Raw genomic sequence first — 18,964 nt, forward strand, 5'->3', positions numbered from 1 at the left:
CAGCATCATCTTTGACATTTGCAAATGCTTCTCCATTAGGGAATGGCTACATCCAGTGTTTGCATCAAGCATGTATCTACTGTGGACATTTGTGCTACACTAACTTGGTCCTTGGTGAACATTCTCAAGCATTATTGTAATGACTGCAACTCTGGTCACTTTTTGGAAGTCAGTACTACAGGACTTGCTTACCTGAGTTTTGTGCTTGTGCAATCCTCTGTTCCTTCAAACCCGCTGGTTAAGGTTTGGGATTCAACCCAATCAAGAAGAGTCCCCTCATGTATATTTATGACAGATTTGTATACGATTTATGATGACAGATATATTCTTAACTGAACAGATACATTCTTACCATATCAGTTGCCCTACAGGACCCTGCTTTATGGGTTGGGAATAATCTTCCTCTGTCCTCCTGCAGATAAAGTTGTCTTCTGCAAGCTACCACTCTAAGCTCTATGTAAATTGGGAAGGTACATATTTTTATATGAATTGCTTAAAATGTGTTAAATCTGAGTTGCTTCTTGATTTGCGGGAAAGTGCTCATCACTGGCAGGGGGATACTTGGGCTGGGTGGACATGTGCACTTATGCAATCCGTGCATAAGATGCAGGTGTACAGACATTTTAAACATAGGATCATGCTGACAAAAGTCAGATTATGACTGGTATTCAGAAAATGTATTAACCCGAACAAGGATAGCCCTCTCACAAATGAAGTGATGTGTATGAAATGCCATTGAAACTACCAGACCGGAATGCCTGTTGACAGATCTCCTTTATAGACATAAAGGATGGTGTCCCACTGCCTGGCTGTATGATGGAGGAGTGTAGTGGTACAGCCAAAGCAATAATGTTGGCTCAGTATGGGAATTGCTGGTGAGGAGTTTAAATACTGTTGTTTATATACGCCATTGACCAGAGGAGGAAAAGGCAGAAGGAAGTTGAGAGGGCAGGCCATGAGAAGTATCCCTACTATTAAACCACACAATTTAATGGACCACTGAAAGAGTTTTGCTACTACTCCTCAGAGTGGACTCTCCAGAACATCAAAATATGCTTTTTTGGCAGTGGTTAGTGTGAGAAGACAGCATTTTCTCCTGGGCAGATACTGACTATATAGCACCTGGCAGTCAAAAAAACTGAAGGGTTGTTAACAGTTATTAAAAGAAAAATGAATTAGTTGCCTCTTTCTACTCAGGTCTGCGCCTTTAAAGGTGTAAGTCCTTTTTCACATATAGAAGAAAAAGTATGTCACTAAAAATGAAGCACTGTGATGAAAATAACATTTCAGCCTGAATATACACACTGATTTACAGAATATATATACCAGAGGAATGTGAGAAATAAATTTATTAACTATAATCATGAAATTGATTACTTGCAATATGACAATCCAGAAGTAATGAATGCATACATCTGCATATACATTAGTGCAGCTAGTTCATTGTTACTGCCCATACACACAAAAAATGTCACAAGACTTGCAGACATTGACCCAAAGAAGTCTGGTGTGCAAACAGACTTGAAAAGTTGGGTGTATTCACAAATATATAATAAAGATGAAAAAAGGAACAAAAATACACTTGGATATAGATAAACATTTAATCTTTCAGTGTTACTTCTTTAAATGCCAACATTGTAACACGTATTCAAAGGAAGAGCACATTTACAAAATATACATTTTTAAATTGTAAAACAATGTTTAAACACATGTAAAAGAAGGCTTAAAATGGGATATACTGCATAAAAACTGAACCGTCATTCATAAACCAAAATATAAATGGCCATAAATTTCTGGTAAGTGCTGTAATGCTGATGTTGGGCAATCAAAGAACTGGAAATGAAAGTATTCGGCGTACCTGTCCTTCTACATGCCATGTGTACACATGAGCATTGTCTAGTCCTCAAACAGGGAGGACATTACGAATTCTTAATTAGATTATGTGCTAAACAAGTAGAATGTTGCAATCTTCAAAAGTTTTGGCCACTTATGGAAAAAAAATACAAAAATGTCTTGAAACATGGCAGAATTTCTAACCGTCTCCTAACAGTAAATGTCATATCTTCCCCTGAATTAAACTTTTAGATTAAGCAAACACTGCAAAATAAGAAATAACTTGTCTTCAACTTAGCAGAAATGCAGTTAGACAAAAATAAATAATTTAACATTATGGTTAACAGTACCTTCATTGATACAGCAGAACTGTACAGCTGATTACTGTAGTGATTACCTTTGAAAGTACCTCTAAGTGCAGTATTAGACTTATAAAAATAAATGGAAATGTCAGATCATGCGTTCAGCAGCAACAAAGCAGTCTGTTATGAGTGGGCCATCAACAGACAAACACATACAATTATGTTCCCTGCGTAGGATTAGCTACGCTTGGGATCTATGGCTTTGCAGTTTAATTTATTTTAATACACCCCTTCACTGCATTTCCTTCATTTTGAAGTATTTCCTCCCACACCCCTTTTGGCAGTCTAACCCTTAAAAATGCACATATTGTAACAAATCATAATGTGAAGTCTGCTTTGCAACTTCTGAAACTTCAACATGACATATTCACACTTAGCTTCTCCATTAAAATATTTTTTACACATATGTAAATCACAGTCTGAACAGAGAGAGCACTCGTAATAGACATATTCAGATATTGATTTGGTATGCTGTAGCCATGTTACCCACTGAATCTGCAACCTGAAAAGTGAATATTCATCTTGATTAGGATACTTATTTTTGAGTTGTTAGTGATAGGTTTGTGAGTCCCCACATCTCTGATGCAAACCCCAGAAGTCTGTATAGCACATTAAGTTCAGTTTCAGAAAAAAAGTGGCTAATTTGAAATACACTGACTTTGATGGTCTCTTACAGTTCTGAAGTGTCACTATAGCACTCAAAACAGTTAAAAGGAATCCTCAACATACTATAAATTGTTGAAGCAAAGATTATCATGAAAAAGAAGCAGCAAATAATCTAGGGTTTACAGAAAGACAAAACTTGATATGGCAAAGGTCATTTGCTACTTTTCTGTGGAACTGTGGAGATGTTTTCCCCTTATTACAATTATATTCAACAATGGGGAAACCAAGTTTTTTTTTAATATAGTTTGAGACAAAACTATTTTTTTACATAATGAGGCAAAGCCATTTGGTTGAAGTGCCTGATTTTCAAGGATGACCCTGGGGCACATGGTTAAAATCATTTGCTCAGTCCCAGTATGAGTGGTGTCTAAGGGAATCACAACCAGGAAAATCTTAATTCTCTGTGCTAAACTACCATCTCAATTAAAAAAGTAGTGTTGGCAGCTTGAACCTACTATGAGAACAACTAACTAAAAGGAATTAATTTAAGAGGCTACAGAGAACTTAAATAAAAAAAAATGCAATAGCAGCTAGTCTGAACAAGGAATAAAGGCCTTGTAACCATATGCTCTTAAATGTCTACAGCTCTGAAAACACTTGTCACATCAATTTTCCTTTAAACATAAACATATACATACTGAAGACAGCACAATCCCATTTACAAGTAGCAGGACTGGAATGCACAGAGATGAGCTTCAAATCTGAAACTTCAAATACACTGACTAAATACACATTGTATGTGTTTCAATTCAATGCTTATTTTAGAGTCCCCTTTCAAAATCTGGAATGTTTTTCCCCTGTCTGCACCATTTTCTAAGTAAGGACTTACTTTATGGTCATTATGAGAAAGGTGGTATTTTTTGGTGAACAGCAGGAGACTGAGACAGGAGGGCTGTTCTAACAGATCTCTCTGCCTGTCCTAGACTGGCCAGTAGGGACAGCTGGGAAACAACTATCCCTCTATGTAGATGATATGCACACTACTCTCCTTGGTTCTCTTGTGGGTGAAGCAGTATCTGATTTAACAGAAAACACCAATACCCTCCTACTGGGGGAACAGAAGGAAAGTTAGGGCATTTACTCTAGTTCTGTTCACAGGCTGGGCAGCAGAAGAAAGAATAGGAAATAAGAGCCTCTAAGTGCCTCATAGAGGAACATGTTTATTGCAAGCCTAATCAAGGCTGCTAAATGCTGCAGTCTTACTGGTAGATGTACCTGCTTAGGAATGAGGCATTCATTGCCTGTCAGGTCAGAAACCATATTTTTTATATGCACTGACCACTAAAATGTAGTAAAGGAAATATGTGCAACTCTATGTCTCTGTTGTGCTTCTAGATGCTGCCATCACAGCCTGGTAAACAGAAAGACTGAAGAATGCCTTCTGAAAACTTGTGTCAGATTGATGTTTAAATGTCTTATGAGCAAGGCAGAGTGAATTAGAAATCCTAATAACCTTCAGCAGTGGTTGTACAGTTGGCTGTACACACAGTGTGAGTGTTCACAACGCTAGCAGATTGTCCCCAGCTTCACTATCATAAAAATAAATACATTTGTGCACATGGCTAACATGAAAGACACCTTAACAACTTTCCAAGCCAAAAGTCAAATGCTAGTTGAAATTAATGTTTTGGCTAGTACTTTACATACAGGACTGGGCACAACATACCACACTTCATAGCCCATGATGCACATAAAATATGAACAGCAGTGCTCCTCCCAGTTAGGCTTGTGTATGTAGCCTTGGCATCAAAGTTTTATGCATAACCCAATCAGTTTTTCTTGATTTACACCATTACAAAGATGGTCATTCTGCCCCTTTGCTGCCTTCTCAGAAGAAAGCTGCACCTTGGAACATACAATCACATTATTATAGCTCTACAAGCAGGTGTAGGGTAAAAACATGGATCCTTGGGAAGTCAAACCACAAAGACCCTCTTATCTGCTTATTGAGTATGAAGAAAAACAAATGCAATATTCTTGTTTGCAACACAGAAGGGTACCCAGAGAGAAGCAGGCAAATACCACAGCTGTCTAAAGGGTCATAAATCAATTCTATAGGACAAGGGTTCCAACAATGACTCAAGAGCAAAAGAGGAGCCTACAGCACAGTGCTTGGAAAATGGGGTACTAGCATCTTTAATGAACAGCAACAATAGAAAAGCAGAAGAAAACAAACCCACATTAGGCGATTATTTATACCAAAGTAAGCAGCCGTCATTCCTTACTACTTTTTTTTACAGAGCACGTGGGTATAAGCAAGTTCTGTCCTACTGAAAGGGTTTAGATTTGTATTCCAGTATTTAAGAGAAAGCAATACAAAACACTACTAAAATGTATAAATGGAACTGTCTTACCCTGCTAGCTTAACAGGTGTTTCTCTCACTTCTGCAACTACAGATGTAAGGCCTATCTCAATATAATCTACTTCTTGACAAAACTTTGCTGTGTATACTTTTAAGCAAAATCTTTTCTTAAACATATCATTCAATGAAGAGGGTCTTGGGCTACTTAAAATGAAGCCATTGAGCAAGAGGTCTTGAAGATGGCACAGGTGGTATGGCTACAGCTCAGCTGAGAGAGAGAGAGAGATACCATTGACTTAATAATACTGTAAATTGTACATCTTCACATTTCACAGTCGATCAGCAGCATCAGCAACTGGTTCAGAGTACACTGAAGTTGACCGGGGATCCATGGCTGAATGCATTATAGAAATGTAGACATCATCCATATTTGGCATGACAAAAATTTTCTGAAGGAAAAGTAGAACCATGTTAGCAGAAGCACTTATGTATATTTTTCAAACAAAACAGTTTACAGCATAAGTCTAAGCACTAAGAAACTGATACAAGTATGAGTCTAGTGCTGCTTTGCATTTTGCATGCAAAATGTACTACACAACATAATTTTAAAAAGCATAACGAATAATCTGTTTGGTCTATGTTGGTTCGTGTTATCACAGATTCAAAAGACCTGTACATCTGACAAAAGGGAATGAAGACATCAGATATTTAAGACAGCACAGCTGTGCAAGGTACTCAGTATAACAGTACAACAATTCACTTCCTGTCCTTTTGGTGATCCTGATACATGAGTTAATCCCAGTTCTGGTTTGCATTCAGCAGCTGTTCAAAGTAATTCATTTTATGTTGGCTGCAACAAACAGGTTAGGTCACTGGGTGGCAGCAAGCTGCTTCTCACAGGCAACCCAAGATATACAATAAACTTTAATACTTTTAAAGCCACAGCTCTGCAAACACCCAAAACTAAATCAGATTTGTTTTAGCACAAACGTAACACTTAAAAACACTCCCCACGTCTTTGTTCAACAGTGTGCCTGAAATAACCCTCTCTCTCTCTTTTTTTTTTTTTTTTTTTACTTAAAGTTCCTGGCAACCACACAGGGGTTGCATCTGTCCAAATAATGCAGGGTTATCAGGGTGCGTGGCACAGAGGGATAGACTGACTGCAATCCAGGCAACCAGAGGTGGATTTAGGGAAGCCTTACAGGAGTGGGTGGAGTGGAGTGAAGTGATGTACTGTGGCCTGCTCACCTCTCCTGCAGAGGACAAAGGAGCTAGCATATATTTGAGGATACACTAAATAGGAGCAAATGCCTTGGTAAAGAGAGTTAGGGCTGCAAAAAATAAAACCATAAACCATTCTGATGGCTGTCTGAATGAAGGTATCTTCTGTTTAACTCTTACCACAGTGATAGGGAATGAATAAGCCGACTGGCTGGGAAGGAGGCTAATGAATGACAGGCAGTGGGAACAAAAGTGAACCAAAAACAGGTTAAGGGAGCTCACATCAGCTACCGCTCTACAAACACACTCATGCAGCTATGAAGAAAATACAAGTACACAGAACAAAAAAATAATAAAACAAGGGAAGCTGTTAGTACTGAAAAGAAGTTAAATCTACTGCTGATCAACTCATACAACAATACTATTTTTACCTCCTCAGTCCTTTTAGTGCTCCTAAAATGTAGAAAAAAGTTAAGTCCTGTGTTAGTACCACGGTGTGGAGGGATAAATCTCTGACTATAGCTTAGACTGCAAAATTTGCAGTTAAAGAGGTGTTATTAGTTAATGCATCAGGCAGAGGAGGCCTAAGGAAGAACAAAGTATATACAAAGAGACGCTTCTTCATTAAGCCTCTACAAGTGATAAGTCCTCTTTGTTACATGATCCACACCCCATATTATTCTCTCTCTCGCTATTTTAAAGGTATACTATATCATATACCACATATGTGATAGCCCTCAGCAATGGATGGATGGACATACAGTCTTGGTATCAGAGTGGTTTCTTGATCAGTGTATAACATAATGAGCATAGCAGTAATGATCGTCCTGTTTCAGTCCAACACCACTGTCTCTAGCAGCAATGGAAGCAGATGATACTGTTTCATTAGATGACTCAATGGTGCATACTACACTTGATCTTGAATCTGCAGATTTCATGACAGCTAAAGATGGATTCAGTTACAACCTCAAAACAGTCTCTGGCAGTTCCTTACTGGTTTCTATCACCAGACACTCGGGAATGAACATTTGTTCTGAAAGCTTCAACAAGTGTCCATGATTGCATCCCTGAGTTGCATGCCAACTCAATGAAACAAACAAGAGCATGAGATTTGGTGATAAGTTATTACAGTTGCTTGGATCTGCAACTTCCGATGAAAGCTCTGATTTAGTGCCACTCTAACCCACTCTCTTTCCTTTAACAATTAAATCTTAATAGCTCTCTCACAGAATTGTTTTGGTTTCACCTGTCCTCTTTGTAGCAGTTATGCTGCCTGCATTCTGCTTTTGGGAACCAATAATGAAAAATATGTAGAAATCTTTTTTTCATAGCCCTCTCCCCATTAGTAACTGTAAAGGTGAAAGACCTATTGCATTCAATGGAATATTCCTGTAGCAAAAAAATGTAAAAAAAACTTCCATTTGACTTGAAGCATCATGTTTGTTGAACATATTTTTAAAGTTTGAATCATACAACCGACTAGACCATTAGATTGTGTATGCCTTGGACTTGACATGTTTATATTCCCCTGCTATGGAAACATTTCTTAACATTGGGAATATACACTATGGATCCAATATACATACAACTAAACATTCAATAGCTTGTGATTACTGACTTCAGCACATGCTGTTTTGTAATTGTCATATCTTTCGGCTAAATACTTTCATAATATTTAGAACAATAATCAACACAGAGTAGAAATTTGAGACTATTGTGGTAAAACAAGTTACTTCCACACACAACCAAGGTGCTGTTGGAATGTCTTTAGGTATCATTTCCTCTTTCTGACTTTGGTTCCTACACATGTTAAGAGAGATTACAATCCTGCACTATCATGTCTGACCAATACAGAATGTCACTCTCCCTCTCTCCCTTTCTCTGCTTAGACATTCACAAATGAGATTCATGCATCTTCAGCAGCAGTTGGCACCTTTGCTGAGGAGGAAGAGTGAAGTATCACATTTAAACAAGAGACCTTGGGTTTGAATCATAGAACAGTGCATCAATGCAGAACAGAGCTAGTGTTGCACAGGCACACTACAGCAATGCTGAACAGACAGGTAGTAGGAAAAACAGCACGAGTAAGCAGATTGCTGTGCTTCAGGAAGTCAGCCAAAGCAGAGAAGAAATGTCATAAATGAATCCTATCAACATGGCTGAGAGTCTGCTTTGCAAAGCCAAACACCTGTTTTATACCACAGTGTGGGAAAAAGTAGAATGTGAAAAAGAAATAACAAAGGTAGCACAAACTGTTGCCCATATCAACCAAGCTGCTTTTGCATGGTCCAAGGGGGTGGGAAACATCAAAACAGGTGGGCAGAAATGTGTATGGGTACCCAGAAAGATGGATGCCTTATTGCCTAATTAAAAGGGGAGGAAAGCAAGAGAAGGTGTATAGCAAGTAGAATGTTACATTCTACTTTTGCATGTAGTTTAAACTCAATCATTTTGTCATTTATCCATAATTTCTCAGTCCACACTTCCTGAAAACCCTTTTCAGATTACAAGCAGACACACACACATGAAAAGATAGCCTTCTGCATCAGCATTGTTAGAAGTATGAAAGGAAAATATTAGCTCTCATTGGGATTCCAACCCAAGGCCTTAAGCATGCCCTGTGGGCATCACTGTCACTGGACTAAGCAGCAAGGTTTCTCTGAATCTGTGTGTGTGCACGTGTTAATAATTTAACCTTAATCACCATGCTAGGGGTTTACTAGCTAGAAAAAAGCTCTGAAGAGAAAACTCAACACTTATCTATTCAGAGGCTCGTGTTAGTCCAGTGGCAGTGACATCAGCATGGAAAGATGAAGGTAATGAGTTTGAATCTGACCAAGTATTTTTCTTTCATACTTCTGAAAACTCTTCCAGCATACTTTTCAAATTTCATTGGTATTTTTTGTGACATACAGGACTTTTATATGCCCTCTGCCTAGGCTGTCAGCTTGCACAGTATTCTCAGATGGCATTCCTACTGCACTCTCAAGCTAATTTGACTCCACATTACTAACTGTCTGCTTTTGTGACTTCTTGTACTTGGAATAGATTTGCACAAAGCAGCTTACACCGCCATACATTCTGTAAGCTTAACTTTTTGCTTTATTTTGCCTCTTATCATACTTGCAGCTACAGTACTTACCCTGAGTATAATTTATTTTTGTTTACCATGCATGCAGTTCTGAATTTCCATTATTTTTTCAGTTTCTAGGGTTTGTTTCACTTTATATTTAGACAGCATAACTTTTTTATATTTCTAATTCCTCAACCACAGATGAACTGCACATCTGATGGCTTGCTCACACAATACACCAGAGGTGTAGCCAGCTGTTCTAGCACGCACTGCTGTCTCCTGATCTGGTAATCCCCTTCAGCTGAGGAAAAAAAAAAGAAAAACAAAACAAAGGTCCTGTCTTCCTCTGGAATCAAAAAGAAAAAATAACTTATTTTCTTTAAACTGTATCAACTGCTACAGTTAATGTCACACATGAAACTCTAAAGTGCTTTCTGTTCTTAAAAAAAGCTCTTTTTCCTTTTCAAAAAGTAGCAAATTTCTTGCTATGCACTTCAGTTCTGACCACATATGCAATACCAGCATTCTGAATGATGGTAACGCACTACACGGAAGACCAATTGGCATCTGCCGGTCACAATCCCTAATACCCTATCTATATTACTGCAACACATATTGGTGGCTATTTTTTCAGTGTCATCTACATTCTCTTAACAATCTGCCTCTTATGTGATCATTTCATATGCCACAGACTGTGCTGTTTCTGGTTAAGAAGGCACACAGTTGATGAAATTCACAGTCTTGCATCTTTTATCTCAACTCATGTAACATGCATTATTCTTTTAGACGCCTTTACTTCTGGTGAAAATTAATTTCTTGCATAGGTATATACTTCCTTGACCAAGCTAAGATATACGTGGACAGTAATTTTCCATACTGCCAAACTGTTTCTCTCCTTTTTCTTTAGGAAAAAGAAAGACCCTGATGGCTTTCTCAACTGCACTATTGTAGAAATGTAAATACTGGATGTTCTTTGGCATGTTAAGGTTTCGGACAGGTTCCCCTCTAGTATCACAGTTACTGGTCTTGGATGGATACTCTAATCTCCAAATATGTCTTGCCAAAAATCGAAAACTAGTATGGTATACCTTACTCAGTGAAAATATGCATTTTCAAGAGAATTGTAAGCAACATCTTTGCCAAAATGAAGCTGACTTGGCAGATTATCACCATAAATTGTGAAAAATGAACTTAAACAGCAGAAGATAGGCAGATAAAATGCACTATAAAGCTTTTCTTTTCTCGATAAAATGAAATGCAAAAAAAATCTGACTACATGTCAGAACTCCTCCAGTATTCTGACACCTTGTAAGAATTTCTAAACAAATATCTTTTCTTCTGATACCATGCTAAAGCAGACTGGAGTTCTGCTATGGCGACCCCTAAATGGGAAAAGCCGAAAGAAAACAACCACCATGCTAAATTGTACCACTGACGTTACCATAGTGGATCTAAAATAACAGGTATTGTTAGCTAATGATCACACTAAGACATGGAAGCCTAACTTCACCAATTAGCTTCTGTCTCTAAGTCATGGGCTGTTGAAGACAGCAATTTGCCATATAGGCTGATTCCTAGAGAAGATCATAGGCCATACCACTCATCTGTTCAAATTTTCACAGAATGTCCAGATTTTTGCCTCATATATTTTTGGTCTGTTCCTCTAAAATTTGTGGTTTTTCCGGCAAATCACCAAGGATTAAAATCACTAAATAATGACATACATTTGAGTTTCAAACTTCATATCCTTCAGAAAATGCATGCTAACACAAATCTTGTTATTTTGGCAACTAAGTTTATAAGACCAATATTTGAAATATGTCCCTATTTCGGGCCTTCATCCCCACCATTATTTTAAGGCTTTTGCCAGATTTTTTTGTGCTAAGAGGTGTGTCATAGGCCCAGTTCACAGGGTCATATAGGGTACAAGCAGCCATGAGGTGGTGGGCAACAAATAGAGATGGAATGGCTGAAGAGAACTGTTGGTTGGCAGTTAAAAGGTCAAAACTGATGCAGAAAAGTTACACATCACAGGAGGGCAAGGCTACTGTTAGCAAACATTGACAGTAGAAGCAGAACACTTTTTCCTTGGACTGGAATTTCAAACTGTAGTGTCTGGTAAATATATGAATGGATGACAGCGTCACTGTTTCATAAACAGCTTTTGCTGAAAGACCCCTAGGATGCAGAGGTAGCTGATGATCAAGCAGTAAAGGCTTTGATATCACTTGGAATGTGTGTGCATCTGCCATGTCATAGCAAAATCCAACACCTGACATATTTTATGCAAAAGAAATGCAAAGATAATCATGTGTTCCAGTTCAGGATCTATTAACTTAAACGTGTTTTACAGTATCCATTTAATATAAAGAAATCGCACCAGAATTCTGAAGAAGGTAACTGTAAAATAAAATAAACTCAGTCTTACAAATAAGTGCGATGGCTGACTTAAACCATAAAAGTAGTGCTGGTAGACAGCAAAACTCTCTTGATGGCAAACCGTGAATGGCTCAATGTACTTCAAAGCCTGCAAGGCTGCAACTCAACTCATCAAGCTGAAGCAATATCTTAAAATAATTTTTCTAACTTGGAAAAAGCTTTAAGGAAACAAGTGATTCAAAATTGGGCTTTTCCAGCTTTGCCAAGACAAAAGTTTAAACACATGGGGAAATCATTCTTTTTAAAGAACTAAAAGTCCAAAAGGTAAAGTACAGTTGTGTAAAATCTTACTATAACATGTATGTCCTTCTTTTCACTGTTGCAATAATGTCGGATTTCCTACCAAGGAGGGCCCAACATCCAGCCAGAATACCAAAGGCTTTACATCCTGGCATCTTACATCAGGCTTATGCTCCCTGCGATGAAGTAGGGCATAACGGTGATGCATGTATGCTCCATACACAGAAATGAAGTGTCCTAGGACAAAGGAGAACATGCACATCCAGAGGAAAAGAGAAACACAAGAGAAAGGCAAAAACCTCTTGACCAGCAAATTGTTCCCAACAGAAGAAAGAGAAAAAGGGTGCAAGAGGGAGGGACTGAACAGTGAAAAGAAGGGCAACTATGTCTTCCTTATCACTGTTTCAGTATTCATAACACTTGGGAAATTACCAAAACTACTGTAAAGGATAGAAGGAGCATTCCTCAAACACTTGAAGGATAGCCCTGGCAAATCCTGCTCTGGCCCTGGAAATGACATCCGATTGGGTTAGCGTTGCCACCTCACAGCAAGAGGTTCTCTGGTTCAATCCTCAGCTGGGGTTCCTTCTTTGCGGAGTCTGCATGTCCTCCCTGTGGTCGTGTGGGTTTCCTCCGGGTGCTCTGGTTTCCTCCCACATCCCAAAGACATGCTGTAGGTGGATTGGACACTCTAAATTGGCCCTAGGTGTGAGTGTGTGCATGTGTGTGCCTTCTGTGGAAGGTTGGGTGCCGGGCTGGCAACTCAACACCGTAAAACTACACTGCCAATCATCAGCGTACAGGTGATCCGCTGTGGCAACCCCTAACCGGGAAACGTCGAAAGAAGAAGAAGTAAAGGTGTGGACAGAAGACCAAGCAGTAACTTCAAGGATGGATGTAGTATACAAAGCTCCAGAACAGGCTGTTGCCATTGCAAAATAAGCTCAAACTGAAGCAAAAAGCTATTTTGCATGAAAGGAATAACAAAAAGAAATGGTCTTAGGAATCCATAAGGAAATGGTTTGCTTAGAACCTGTCAAACCAAATGTCCTGGTATGAAAAGAAACAAAAAGCTGCTCAAATTTACAAACAGCCTTTTCCTCCTTTGTGTTATCTAAATAATACCTGAGCTGCCTATGTAGATTCCAAGGCGTGAAGGACCTTCTCATTAACAGACTGCAGAGAAGGAAAAAAGGAAGGAAGCTAAGAGACAACCCCTTGACCACCTTGGGCATAAAAGAAGGATTAGTAGGCACAGACACCATGTCCCAGTGAAAAACCAAAACAGGAGAAATCACCATCAGAGCCTGAAGTTTATAGGGCAACCAAAACAACAGTCTTCCATGCACAGTGTTACAAAGAAGATGATGAAGCAGCAGCTCAAAAGGAACTTGAGTCAGTTGTTCAAGTAAAAAAATTAAGGTCCCAAGAGGGAGGAATAGGTTTTCTTGGGGACCTGATATGAAGGATGCCTTTAAGGAAATGTTTGATCTCAAAACGAGAGTCAATGGTAGGTTCAAGGGCTGACAAGTGAGCTTTAACAGTAGAATTATGCTAGGCTAGCGTGGATCAGTTCACTCATGTAGGAAAGGAACAAAGGGACCCCAACTGAGAAGGGATCCTGGTGACACTTGAGGCACCAAATAGAAAATCTCATCAATTTACCCATATAGGATTTTCTAGCAGTGGGTTTCTGTCCTGCAGAAGCTTAAGCACGTCCTTAAAAAAGTGTCATCTACAAGGGATCAAAATCCTATTACCCAAAGTGTCAACTGAAGAGTGGACAAGTTAGGATGAATGAAAGACCCCTTTTCTTGTGTGAGATCTATCTAGGAAGGTAAACTGTGATGAATTCCCCTTGTCAGGTGAAAGAGAAGGGGGAACCTGTGCTGTCTGTGCCAAAGGGGTCACCAACAAGATTCTAGAGGAGTCCTTTCTGATTTTGTGCAGGGCCCTGAGAAATAGAGGAAGAGGAGGTTAAGCATTTAGAAACATTCCCTTCCAAGAAAAGAACACGGCATCCACCTTCCTAGTCAGAAGACTTGGGACTTGGGAATAGATGCAAGGAAGTTACTTGTTCAGAGTGGAGGCAAAAGATCCACTTGAGGAATATCCCACTGATATACTGTGTCCAGAACCACTTCAATGTGAAGCATCCATTCATGAGGTTGTGTCCTGAACCTGCTCAGGGAATGTGACACAAAGTGGTACTCTGAATGGATAACGATCACTTGAAGGGTTGCCTGATGGCAGAGAGCCAAATACAAGGCCTAAAGGGCTAGCCTGCAAAAAAGATAAGACCTTGCCCATGTACCACATGACTGTGGTATTGCCTGTAAAGATGTTTGAAGGGCCTGCACACCAAAAAGAATGGAAGGCTTGAACTGCAAGAATATGCACACTCATTTCTTTAATACTGATATGGTCTGACCTCTAATGAATGGACCATGGACCCTGGACCCTCATATTGTTGGTAGAAATTCCCCACCACAGACTGAAAATGTCTGTGAACAGTTCTTGAGAATAAGGGTAGGAGTCTGAAAAGTAGGTCTGGATTGAGGGAGATCTGTCAAATCCACCAGTGAAACTTGAGTTTGAGACAAGGGATTAAAGGAACTGGAAACTCCAGAGGGTGGCAACACTGGAGCAAAACCATCTTTAGGTACCACTGAAGCTTCCTCATATGAAGCTTGGCAAAGGGAAGCATGAAATAGTAGATGCCATGAACCTCTGAGATCTGAGAAATTCTTTTGCAAAAATGAGAGAAAGCGTAAGTACAGACTGGAAGTAGGTTGTCAGAGACAGAAGCCAGCACCAGAATAGTATGGATTCTGCAAAACAGAAAAATGTGGTCTTGAGAAGCAGTAAGAACTGACTTCTTGTGAATCCTAGACTGTGTAGAAGAAGAATGGCAAAGTGTAGATCCTACAGAAGCCTGGATTGAGAGGGAGCCTGAAGAACCAGGTTATCCAGATACAGTGGATATAAAAAGTTTACACACCCCTGTTAAAATGCCAGGTTTTGTGATATAAAAAAATATCACAATAAATCATTTCAAAACTTTTCCCACCTTTAATATGACCTATAATCTGTACAATTCAATTGAAAAACAAACAAATCTGTTAGGAGAAAAATATAAAAAATAAAAAACGTACAATAAACTGGTTGCATAAGTGTGCACACACAAACTAATACTTTGTTAAAGTACCTTTTGATTTAATTACAGCATTCAGTCTTTTTGGTTAGGAGTCTATCAGCATGGCACATCTTGATTTGTCAATATTGGCCCACTCTTCCTTGCAAAAGCACTCCAGATCTGTTAGATTGTGAGGGCATCTCTTGTACACAGCCCTCTTCAGGTCACCCCACAGATTTTCTATTGGATTTAGGTCTGGGCTCTGGCTGGGCCATTCCAAAACTTTAATTTTCTTCTGGTGAAGCCATTCTTTTGTTGATTTGGATATATGTTTGGGGTCATTGTCATGCTGAAAGGTGAAATTTCTCTTCATTTTCAGCTTTCTAGCAGATGCCTGAAGGTTTTGGGCCAAAAGTGACTGGTATTTGGAACTGTTCATAATTCCCTCCACCTTGACTAAAGCCCCAGTTCCAGCTGAAGAAAAGCAACCCCAAAGCATGATACTGCCACCACCATGCTTCACTGTGGGGATGGTGTTCTTTTGGTGATGCAAAGTGTTGTTTTGTGGCCAAAAAGTTCAATCTTGGTCTCATCAGACCATAACACATTTTCCCACATGCTTTTGGGAGATTTGATGTACTGTTTTGCAAATTTTAGTTGGGCCTGGATGTTTTTCTGTGTAAGAAAAGGCTTCCGTCTTGCAACCCTACCTCATAGTCCAGACATATGGAGAATACGGGAGATTATTGTCACATGTAGTACACAACCAGTACTTGCCAGAAATTCCTGCAGCTCCTTCAGTGTTGCTGTAGGTCTCTTGGCAGCCTCCCTGACCAGTTTTCATCTTGTCTTTTCATCAATTTTGGAGGGGCGTCCAGTTGTTTGCAATGTCACTGTTCTCCCATATTTTCTCCACTTTTTAATGACTGTCTTAGCTGTGTTCCATGGTATATCCAATGCTGTGGAAATTTTTTTGTACCCTTCTCCTGACTGATACCTTTCAACAATGAGATCCCTTTGATGCTTTGTAAGCTCACTGCGAGCCATGTCTTTTGCTGTAGCAGGCAACTGAGTAAATGTCAGGGAAATCCTACTAGGACAGCTGAACTTTAACTGGGGTTAATCAGAGTCTCTTTAATTGATGGCAGGCGTGTACCCAAGAAAAATGAATGTTGTAATTAAATCAAAAGGTGCTTCAACAAAGTATTACTTTAAGGGTGTGCATACTTATGCAACCGGCTTATTGCACATTTTTTATTTTTTATATTTTTTCCACCAACAGATTTGTTTGTTTTTTCAACTGAATTGTACAGGTTATAGGTCACATTAAAGGTGGGAAAAGTTTTGAAATGATTTATTGTGGTCTCATTTTTTATATCACACAAACCTGGCATTTTAACAGGGGTGTGTAAACTTTTTACATCCACTATAGGAGAATATCTGGATTCCCTGAAGCCCACAAAAGGCTAAGACGGTATGAATACCTTTGAAGCCATGGAAAGGCCAAAGGACAAAGCAGAGAACTGAAAATGAGAGGAAGAAACAGAGAAATGCAAAAATGTCCTGAACAGAGGGTGAATGGGAATGAGAAGATAGGCGTCCTTTAGGTCTAGGGAGAACAAAAAAGCCTGTGGAAGTAAAACAGAAAAATAGTCTAGAGGGAATGCATTTGAAAAGAAGAAATCTTTAGAAAAGTACTTAGGAAGGAGAGGTCAAGGACCAGTTTCTAGGACCCCTCATTTCTGGGAACCAGAAACATTCCGGAGTAAAACGCTGTTCCTCTTTGGGATTCTAGAATGGGTTGGATGTGGCCTTGATCCAGTAAATTTTGCAGGACCTCAGAAAATTGAGGAAGCTGGTCTGGAGGAGGTAAAGGAAGATCTGAGAAGGTGGATAAGGACTTCCATACCATAAAATAACCATGCAGATAACAGACAGAACACAGCAGCCTGAAGTAATCTGTTGCCAACACAGAAAGAGACAGGAAAAGCCTGGGAGATAGAAGAATCTGGTTGAGAGGAAGGGGAAAAAGTAGATCAGATGGAGGCAAATCTGTCCTGAAAAGGGTTTTTTTGAGTTTTAGATGTCTGGGTGGGTTTATCAGAGGACATACGCTTAGGAACCATTTCCCCTTTGGAAGGCTGATGAGGCTGCCTACAAACAAAGGCAGACTTAGAAGATAGTTCCTCTGAAATTTGGGTATGGGGGAAACAAAATTTGCTTAAGATCCTGCATACTTTTACCTTTATCTTGCAGAGACTTAAATAAGTCAGCAGCAGCTGTGCAAAAGAGATTTGATTGTCCAAAGGAGCCTCTAGGAGCTTGGCCTTAATATCATCAGATAAAGCTTGGAGGGAGAGCCAAGAGTGTCTCCTCATTACTTAACCTGAGGCAGCAGTAGTTCTAGAGGATGCATCAGCCGCATCTTAACTACATTTGAAGTGACGTGCAACCTGAGAAGTGGAACGCAATAAGGAGAAGCATCAGTCTTACCTTTAGAGTCAGGAAGGTCTGAGGTCAAGTTGAGTCAAAAGGGCCAAAACATAAATGGTCACATAGGTTTGATAATTCATAGCACTGAAAGTCAGAGCAGCAGAAGTGTACACCCTTTTTCTCAGCCTCTCCATATGTTGTCTGTATCAGTCTGGTTCAACCTGTGCGTTATCAGGTACAACACTGGCCAATTCCTTCACTTTGAACTCTCCAGGCTCCACCTCCCTCACCCACAATTCCCTGCTCTTTAGTGTACTCCTGTGATCAAGTTTGCCCCATGTAAGCTACCTCCAACCTACAATAAACTTCCCTAACCAACGAGGATGCAGGACTCCAAGGATAAGGAACAAATGAACTCCATTGCCTGGCCAACTCAGATAGTTTCCCATAACAAGCCAAGGTGGGGGCAGGGAGAAAGGTTGAGACAGACGACATGGATCTATCATTATGTTAAGTACATAATTTTCGTGTCCAATGTTGTCTGCTCTGTCTGGCTTCAACCTGTGTGACACAGTCCACAAACTATGAAAAAAATCCTTGGGAGGAACTAAGGAAGGATATTATGTAACACAGTATAACCTGGATCTTGAATGAATATCCAGCTTATAATGCAAAATTATAAGTTATGTACTCACCATAACTAAGCATCTGTGTTGTCCATTTTCATTCTTCCTTACTTATGGGTGTCAGATCTGAATCGACTGCATACTATGAACTTCAGATTCAAGTCTTGAGCTCCCCCCTTCTACACACAATACCCCACTCCATCCCTGTTACCACAGATCGAGTTTGCTTTACTTCACAACAGTAGATGAGGAACAGCTATAGTCAGATAGAAAAGATAGGGCTCAAACCTGGAACTGTAGATTCCAAACACAATCCAATAGGTCCTTCCAGAAGAAGAAATTGGATGGGAGATGTATGGGAAGGGAGCTGAGGAAGAATGAAAATGGACAACAAAGATGCCTAGTTATGGTGATTACATAACATATATATCTGATGATGTCCTTTACATTCATCCTCACTTATGGGACATAGTCCGCAGCTATGCTGACCTTTGGTGGCCCTCATGGAAGGATATTCTGGAGTACTGCTAAACCAAAGGAGGCTCTCTTTCTAGACATGGTGTTCAATTTGTAATGTGAAACAAAGGTACAAGCCTTGGACCATGTAGCTGCTGCACAAATGTCATCAA

General features: G+C 39.5%; 1 protein-coding gene across 3 annotated transcripts in view; it reads right to left on the reverse strand.

Annotated features, from left to right (window-relative positions):
* Positions 1 to 1,334: 1,334 nt before the first annotated feature.
* TEX2 (testis expressed 2) overlaps positions 1,335 to 18,964 on the reverse strand; it is a 1,745,284-nt gene continuing 1,727,654 nt past the window's right edge. For all 3 annotated transcript variants that reach the window (XM_044068055.1, XM_044068056.1, XM_044068054.1), the window contains one exon: positions 1,335 to 5,613. In XM_044068055.1, coding sequence (XP_043923990.1) covers positions 5,494 to 5,613 — 120 coding nt within the window. In that variant the 3' untranslated portion in view covers positions 1,335 to 5,493. The remainder of the gene's footprint in view (positions 5,614 to 18,964) is intronic.

Source organism: Protopterus annectens, chromosome 4.part0 (assembly GCF_019279795.1).
Source record: "Protopterus annectens isolate FY-2018-M chromosome 4.part0, PAN1.0, whole genome shotgun sequence".
Taxonomy (NCBI): Eukaryota; Metazoa; Chordata; order Ceratodontiformes; family Protopteridae; genus Protopterus; species Protopterus annectens.